Source organism: Musa acuminata, chromosome BXJ1-11 (assembly GCF_036884655.1).
Source record: "Musa acuminata AAA Group cultivar baxijiao chromosome BXJ1-11, Cavendish_Baxijiao_AAA, whole genome shotgun sequence".
NCBI classification, from domain to species: domain Eukaryota; kingdom Viridiplantae; phylum Streptophyta; class Magnoliopsida; order Zingiberales; family Musaceae; genus Musa; species Musa acuminata.
In genome coordinates, this window is record NC_088337.1 from 3,806,074 (window position 1) to 3,815,000 (window position 8,927).

Genomic DNA, 8,927 nt, shown 5'->3' on the forward strand with positions numbered 1-8,927 from the left:
CATGTGACAACACATATATTGAAAATTATAGACCTCAAACTCAAAGCATGTGAGATGGGACCTTTTCAGTTTTCACTATTATTTATCAACAGACATGATCATCAAGTTACAATAATTAACAACATAAATTACATTTGAGTCAAATTGATTATTGATCTACCCACTATTGCAAACCTTGGGACCAACAAGTTTTAAGGATAACTATTATCAGTAGGTCTTCAAAAGCTTCCACTTAAAGATCAAATTCCCACAGTGTTTAAGTGGTCAAATTCCTCCACAATATAAGACAAGCTCCAAAGTCTATAAGTCTTTAAGTACAGTTCCAAGTTTAGAAAATTTATAATTTTGTGTTTCAACACAGCATCCAGTAGAAAATGAATATGGTTGTTAGCATTTCCAAATTACATGCCATGACATAAATTATATAACTCCAGAAACAAATTCTTTTGCAAAATATTGAAAAACCAATTAAGCAAATCATGTGGACTTAGTACAACATAGTTTTATACAAGGTTTGAAGTTCAGAATAACCTGTACCAGTCCATGGGTAGACCTGGTACACGTCCGGCTCGCACCGGTTCACCAACAAATTATATGCCAGTATATCATACTGAGACGGGTCTCACATGTACTACGAAAGACGTGACTAAGGTCTCACATCATTCTTAAAGAGTCTGGTTAAATAAATAATATAATGGACTGGACGGGACCATCCAAAAATGGACGATCCATGTCCTGGTTCATGCCAGGACCGGAAAATACCAACCTGTACATACCCGTCCAAGCAAAACATTAAACCATGGTTTTATAAAGTGTCCTAGAGTTGTACATACAAAGATATGAACATAAATAGAGAACTTACCTCATGAATCAGATACCAAAAATCATCATAAATTCATAATTATGCAACCCTAACTACGGACCATGGACTGTCCCAACCGCAGAAAACCCACCTTATATAGAAAAAATTTCCCAATAGGACAGAATTAACTCGAGACTCTAAATTTCTCAAAAAATAATTATCATAATAGACAGCATTAGTCTCATAATATAATCAAATATCATCTTTCCTATATAAGAAAATTATAACAATTAACTCATCATCAAATATTAAGTTCTTCCAGCCAACTGTTTACTCCAGAGACATTAGAATCCGGTCTCAAACACTGATATTCCAAGAAGTTTGACATTCAAATGCTTTTTAAAAGAAATCCTTTTTTTTTAGAATGAATCAATTGCGCAATGAAAAAAAAAAGATCCATGTAGTTGATCCCAAACAGTCAAGACATTACATCTTGTTGCAGTAGTTCTTGCTGTTGAATGTATCAATTGATTATATTTTGACAATTTGACTATTCAAAGAATTGGCCAAACTCAAAGAAACAAATGCAAAAGCCAATGTGAATAAAAAGTTCCTTCAGCCATGGTTTCTGTTCAAGAAAAGTACAACACAGAATAATATATATAATAAGCCTAGATGCATTTTGGTCCAGCAAATATGCTGTTGTGAACATGATCACAACAAACACCAATAAGACAATGATAATAACCTTAGTTTGTGGTATTTGCAAGTTGTAACGTTTTTTAACTATTGTACAAGAATAATGCACCACAGAGACTAGTACAGAGAATAAGCCCAGATGTAACTTGGTCACTGTAACTTGTTGAATTTGACTAGATATCAAAATTGAAGGATCTAAAGAATTCACAAGCATGATATGAAGTGGTTTAAGCCTAGTTATTTTTCACAAAAGAAAGAGCAAAGGAGGAGCTTTCCAACTTTTTTATAGGTGGAATGAAGGTTTTTATATTTGACCACATTTTCAAAGGAATAGAAAATATTCAAATAGATATCTTACTCTTTGTAAAATATATTCACATCTTTCTAATTGTTGGATAATATTCTTATCATGTTCATCAATTGTTGCACGATAAAGCTCCTGCAGGTTAAATGTAAGCCAAACTAATGATCATGATATATCAGGATGTTTACCTGAACAAGGGTAACTAAAGCCATTATTATCACACGAAGCCATGGCAAGTCCACTGACTGATTTGCATCACATTGAGCCATCCTTGCAATGAAGAATATCAAACTCTGGATAAGCTTAGAGGATAATGTTGCTCTAGTAGCTAGTAAACCAACTACCATTAGAGCAGCAGCCTGCAAAAGCATAATACTACTTGGTCAAAGCTGAAGTCCAAGCATGACCCAAATCCAACAATAAATGTCTGAATCACACAGAAGGAAAAAAAAAAAAAAGAATTCCAGATGTCCTAAAATAAAAGAAGAAAATATTAAAACGTAAAAAAAATTTAGATCCTATACAACTAGCTCAATGAATTGAGAGCATTTTACAGCAAGACAAGTGTCAACTCTTAAGACAAGCACAGAAGTGAATCTGATAAGTATCGATATTTGTATGGAAGAAAGAAACCACTAGAGAATTATCTATATATTGCTTCCAGTTGCATGAAAATTAGATATTTCATTATCCTGAATGTCCCAATAGAAAACTAGGGATATCAAATGTTGGTCGAATCTATCTTGGAAGATCAACAGAGGAACACTTGTGAACTAGCTGGTCCTTCAAAAAGTCTCTCATGTAGAATAATAGGGAATCCTAAACAGGCATTAAGCAGGTTCTGTGTTTACTGGCTCAATGAAAATAAACAGATGAATGTATGATCAGATGATATGCATGGTTATTAGCTAACATAAAATGCTCTAAATCATTTGTCCAAGTTCTTAACTATAAGACCTAATAAGGATAGAGTATCTGGTTAAGTGCACATTTGCTTGGTTAGAAATGATGAAGGCGCACTTTTTTTCTGAAGTAACCAACTTCAAGTCATTTAGTACATCAAAGACCACTCATACGGCACTTATATCCAATTTGAGAGTACTCCATGGAATCAAATATATTGAACTACGCTTGATACCAGGTTCAGCAGAACCATAATGATGACCAATCCAATTGAGCTTCAGGTGAATGAGTAAATGTCAGATCAACAAATCAACCAAATAGACTGCAATTTTAATAAATATACATTAAAAATTAGAAAAGAATAATAGAATAGTTGGACTTTTTCTGGACCAATCGGTTTCTATATTCAATTATTACAAGAATCACCATCAACTATCCATCTATCTTTTGTTGTAAATGCTTAGGGAAACCCATGAAAACAAACTGTAGCAACTTGATGATAGATTGAACATCTTGTTCTACATCTTGTCGATTGTTCTTAGAAAATTCATTTGCAATATCTTTATCGCACAACTTCCATCATCAATAGTCAAGTCATCCATGATGATGTATGAACACTTTGTTTAAAGACTTCTTAACAATATAATTATATTGTTCTTCTCCAATTTTAGAAGCGGAATCTCTTCCACTGTAATCATCGTATTCATCAAAAAGGATGCAGGTTTTTGACAATACTCTTAAAATCTTCAACTAGAGCCGTGTGACTCATCACTTCATCACAGTATGCTATGCATGATATAGAACTGCAATACCCTTCAACACATGCTATCTGGGAGCAATTAGCAATCCTACAGATTATTCATGGAATAGTACCCCCATTTAAGGTCATTGGATTTCCAATAATTGATGGTCTTCGTAAGAGTATCAATTGAATATCACCAATAGACAACTCGCTCTAATACTAACAAAATAGAGTGAGCGCATTTGAAGAAATAACACAAACCAAGTACAATTTACATAATTTCTTTTGACAAAGGGTCGATCTCATGGAGAACAGCAAACTTTAATAATGGTTAACAGAAAACCTATCAATATACTAATTATAACGAAGTAACAAGATGAAAAATAATCAATTACAAAACTACAGATCAAAGAATGAACAGTAGATAATTTAAAAAAAGAATAAATTGGAGCAAAAAGAAGAAAGAAAGAGATGAGAAAGATATGGCTATAAACCAACAAAGAAGTCATTGATTCATCTATTACCAATTACAAGAAGAAAAAAAAATTCAAGTACGCACAATTTTCTTACGTATACAGTAGCTGAACCTTTTCAGACATTAACTTTTGAGAAGATTACTTTCACTCTTTTTATTTTGTGTGAAAAAAACCATGATCCCACAAGAACCCATGATAACTAACTTGTAGAACTCTCTAAATCATATCTTAATGATCATTAATTCTCCTATACCAACACCTAAGAGAAAACCACTTACTGCAAATACAACTCAAAATAGTTTTGATTTAAAGAATCCCTGAAAAGTAACAAAATTTTATACAATGGTATAGTATCGACTTCAATTACAGGATTAACTCTAACAAAAGAGAAAACAAGTCACAACTTTGAACTTAGCAAACCTGCCGGCTAGATATTTATCATTACATTTGAAATCTAATTGCTTTATGTGTTATTTCAGAGTATTTACATGTTCATCTAATTCATGAATCAGAGTCATACATGTGAAGTCCAATTTGTCCTTGGACTTCTCACCAATTCTTCAACCCGAAAATCACAATGAATGGAAAAAAAACAATCTTCAATGAATTCTGGAGTGATTCTTGGAAAACATATTAGGCATGGACTCTAATGCCAACAACAGCCACTTCTAAGTTGTGAATAGAAATGCCAATTGGATCATCTGTGACAAGCAGGACCAAGGAATGGAAAAGGGTAAAACCATAAACAATTTTCTGTTCAAAACTTACCTTGTGATCCTGATTTCCACTCATAGCAGGGTTAAGCCCATTAAATACAAATCCCAAGACCCTCTGTACGGTATCAGTGTCCAGCTTAGGGATGGCACCCAAAGCCTCCACAGCAACTGCAGTACAAAAGCAAATAACAGGTCTCGAATGTTGAAACTCTTTTGTTGGAGATGCCTGCAAAAGTAGGAGGAACAGTAATAAATCTAAAACAAAGATGCACTGTGTAAAAGGTATGCAGTGAAAGGGATGGGAAAGATATTGAAGTTACGAACATAGTTGCACAAAGTCTCCAAAAGCCCTTTATCACGAACGCACTGTTGCACGATGACTTGCCTTGGTGGAGGTGCACCTGAAGCCTTGACACCTTCGAGAAACAACCACTTGCTATTTCTGAACAAAATTTCAGAACAGAAAAATAACTAAACTGGGACGAGAGGAAGCAAGCAATAATGGTAAGGCAATAGGAAAAGCATCAGCTGATCCGAACCCTAAATCCAGCAATTGGACAATGCGAACAAAAGTTTCCGTGTCATGGAACGGTAGTGCACAGAGAATCAGTTCGTCCAGATTGTATATATGAACTCTGCAATTACCCAAATGAAGCATACTGAGTTAACTGAAGTTACACGACTAAAAAGTAGAATTTGATGGGGAAATTATATAAGAAAACCATACAGGTATCGGCGGATGAGATATTCAAGCGTCTTGAGAGCAGCATGGAGCTGCAAGTACCCAGAAAGCAACCGGAGGTACGAGCATATGGACCTGTTGACCTTCTCTTCTTCCTTAGGAACCATCTTCTCCCTATTCAACTCGAGACTAGTCTGGCTAAAAAGAGAGTCTTTGTAGCTTCTGAAGCGAGTATCCAACTCGATAAGGACCTCCAACCCTAAAATTCAAACCCCTACCCATGAGAAAACAACAGGGAACACAAAATCAAGAAGCGGGGAGGGGAAGCGATTGTACCTGACAGCGCTATGGGGAAAATTGTTTTGAGATCGATGTCAGAAGCCGCTCTGGAGTCGAAAAGAACGGAGGGGCGAATCTGCGCCTCCGAAGTCCCTCTGAGGACGGAGCGGATAGCCTGGAGTTGGGCGGCGATCGACATGGTTGTCGGAGGAGGAAGAGAAGCGGAAGGATCGACGATTTGGCGGTGAGAAGCTCTTCAGAACAGGAGAGGAGGGTTTTGGAGCGTCGAACCGCCGCGAATACCCCCTCGCTCTCTCTCTCTCTCTCTCTCGGCTTTAAAGTTTAAACCCTAAGCCTTGGGTTTCGGAGTCCTGTCATTAAGCTTTTAACCCGGACCGGACCTGTCGGACCGGAAAACTCATGAACCGGACCTACAATCGGGTCGGTTCAGTAATCAGATGTTTCGAATGGTAAAAGGACTAAAGTACTCTTAAAACCCCTTAAATAAAGTTTTGTTCCAATAAAATTACCAAGATATTTAATTACATATCATATTCCTTTCTACATAATTTTTATTAATCTCTATATAAAATTTATTTTTCTATTTTTATTAGAATATTAATATTTATTTCAGTTATTAAACTATTTTGTTTATGATATTTACAATTTTCATTTCATTTAATTCTGTATGACATTGCTTTCTTCATTTGTGCATTACTATCTATACTAAATCTAATGTTTTTCTTTTTGTTTATCATATATTAATCTATATTTCCGTTATTAAAAGAAAATTCTCATGCATTAATCTCTGTCTGAAACATAGTTATATAAAAATAAAAATGCACACTCTAAATTGGTTTTGTTTACTAATTAGATCATATAAAGGAATTTGAATGCTCTTATTTTTTATTTATTATCAAATATGCTATATCATAAATATAACTCATTTTGATGTTTGATAGGGGAGGGTGTGTTTTCATTGATGTCAAAGTTATTGATGCCTATAGCTCCACAATTTGTAGTAACATAAGGCTATCGGAAGAAAATTCTTGATTAATAATGATTTTTATTAAATCATTTATTGTACTAAAGTTTTCGCTTATTTATTTTGAAATGATTGTATGATCTTTATATCGAAAAACATCAACCATTTGTGGTTGGGTAAATAGGGATATTACTTATTATTATGTCGTGAAATATGAGGGGGAGGGATATTACTTATTATTTGTTATATTTTAAATGTTTTTAACATCATAATATTTTTAGAAAAATAATATTAATATAAATCTAATAGTTTAATAGATAATAAACTGATCAAGACTAAATACAAAATCATATATAAATTTCTAGAATTACAAGGATGTTATCACCTGCCACTATTGGAATAGACAACAGTGACAGCCAACTCATATACAAGTCTTCTTTTCTAATTTGCAAAATAGTTATGCACGATGATAAATACATTTTATTTTATATCGGTTGAAGAGTAGAAGAACGAAAATCTTTTAAGAGTCAAAAATCACCTCGAAAATTTTTTTCGAGAGTCAAAATGCTAATATCAATGAGGATAAATGATGATTTATTAATGGAAGGCGTTTCCCCGATGTAAGTAAAATGCTTTTTTTTTATTTTTTTAGCTATTTTCTTATTTTATATGATCAAGTGAAGGAGTATTTAATTATAAACATGAAGAGATAATTACTGTTATTTTCTTAATGTATCGCATTCTGTCAGCTTTTTCATGTGGAGTTGGTATCAAAGAATTGATTTGTGAGTCAAAAAATATTGCCTTGATTCAGTAAAATGCCAGTTTACATTTACTCACACTGTGGGTCCTGCCGAAGCTGGCGGCTGGGCAACCTTCAGGTGGTTCCAAGCTTTCGTTGTTGTAGTTTACAGACATGAGACAAAGTCCTTGTGGTGGAGCTGATAATGCAACCTTTGCAAGCTCTTTCCGGTCCCGAGCTGCCATGATCTTTGGTACAACATCAGGAGGCAGTGCTTCTCTTCCAATCTGAAGCAGCAAAGCTACCTGCATATGTATAACCATGAATGTAATTAGATGCCCTACCACAAGAAAGAGATCCAATAAGTCTGACACACAATCCCTGAAGAGAGAACACATGGTAGAACATTCAAGTGTGAAGTACAAGCTCACAGGTAGATGGACTTTCTATAATAATGATATATGTTGGATGCATGACTTCCTGAATGAGAATTACAAGCTCTTAACCAATTTTCCTTTATTTTTCTCAGAATAACAAGCTGTTGAATGAGAATCACCATGTTCCGCACTTGTCTGAATAAAAAACCAGTACCCTCAACCTCGAGCAGCAAAAGAGCATCCTGGTAAATGCAAGATTTCATAGCGAGTTATGGTACGTAAAAGAGCCATTTATAATCAAAGCAGGGCACAATCTGCATAAAACAAGTCTATAGTCTGTGGTGGACATAATTACCAGTTCAGTGATGTCGAATCGGAAGATTTCTTTCACTGGATTACCCAAGCGATCATTGTGTGAGGCATTTGCAAAAGATGAGAAGTCATGATTCCCAACAAAATATGCTGCAGCTTCTCTCATGACAACTGGATTGAGTTTATAAGCACTATGATATGCATAAAGAGACCGAAAAGGATCCATAACCGGATAATTGTATATCTTGTATTGATAAGTCTTGCTTTTTGTGGAGAAACGAGCATGAAATTCAGGACATGCTGCACTAATTTCTCTCACTCGGATTTCCGGAGGTAGAAGCCCATTCAATGCAGCATGAAGGGTATCCAAACTGTCGTACATGAAAGGCGTAATGAAGTGTGCAACCTGAATAAAGTGGAAGCAACATATATTCTCATGTGATCGCCTCAAGTATAAAACCTACAATATGTTTGATGATCTGATGACTGATTGAACTTTTTGTGAGTTAAGAGGTTAATTGATGCATATCAACGCTTTGGTGAATATAATATATTACTTCATGAAATCGACAAAAACAGTGTGAAAAGAATGTAACAAAAAGAAAGGACCATAGCAGCATTAATTAAGATGACCAAACCTGACCCCAGGCATGGACACCAGCATCGGTCCTGCTTGCACCAACCAAGCAAAGGTCTTTTCGATCAAGCTTTGTGATGCACGTTAAGGCATTTTCTATGAGGCACTGTATTGTTGGTGGTGACTGTTGATATTGCCAACCTGAAGTGTAATTTTAGGTTATGCCAATCAGATAAATATTCTTTTGTTTAATAGAAAGATACATTTTAAGCACAGATAAATAACAGACCCAGTTCACTGTCATTTTGAGGAATGCACAACAGAGTGGAAC

The 8,927-nt window shown here is 34.9% G+C and overlaps 2 protein-coding genes across 5 annotated transcripts in view; both read right to left on the bottom strand.

The window, feature by feature from the left end:
* LOC135596919 (uncharacterized protein At3g06530-like) overlaps positions 1 to 5,948 on the bottom strand; it is a 33,837-nt gene extending 27,889 nt beyond the window's left edge. For both annotated transcript variants that reach the window (XM_065089187.1, XM_065089188.1), the window contains exons 1-6: positions 5,661 to 5,948; positions 5,370 to 5,583; positions 5,182 to 5,277; positions 4,967 to 5,084; positions 4,695 to 4,868; positions 1,994 to 2,164 (exon numbers count right to left, since the gene is read on the bottom strand). In XM_065089187.1, the coding sequence (XP_064945259.1) occupies positions 1,994 to 2,164; positions 4,695 to 4,868; positions 4,967 to 5,084; positions 5,182 to 5,277; positions 5,370 to 5,583; positions 5,661 to 5,802 (915 nt within the window). In that variant the 5' untranslated portion in view covers positions 5,803 to 5,948. The remainder of the gene's footprint in view (positions 1 to 1,993; positions 2,165 to 4,694; positions 4,869 to 4,966; positions 5,085 to 5,181; positions 5,278 to 5,369; positions 5,584 to 5,660) is intronic.
* Positions 5,861 to 8,927, bottom strand: part of LOC135596920 (uncharacterized) — a 4,298-nt gene continuing 1,231 nt past the window's right edge. Inside the window, exons 3-7 of one of the 3 annotated variants that reach the window (XM_065089189.1) lie at positions 8,658 to 8,797; positions 8,063 to 8,425; positions 7,887 to 7,949; positions 7,429 to 7,635; positions 5,861 to 6,034 (exon numbers count right to left, since the gene is read on the bottom strand). In XM_065089189.1, coding sequence (XP_064945261.1) covers positions 5,981 to 6,034; positions 7,429 to 7,635; positions 7,887 to 7,949; positions 8,063 to 8,425; positions 8,658 to 8,797 — 827 coding nt within the window. In that variant the 3' untranslated portion in view covers positions 5,861 to 5,980. Of the gene's footprint in view, positions 6,035 to 7,370; positions 7,636 to 7,761; positions 7,950 to 8,062; positions 8,426 to 8,657; positions 8,798 to 8,927 lie in introns of those variants that run through there. The other 2 variants (XM_065089190.1, XM_065089191.1) reach the window with 2 other exon arrangements.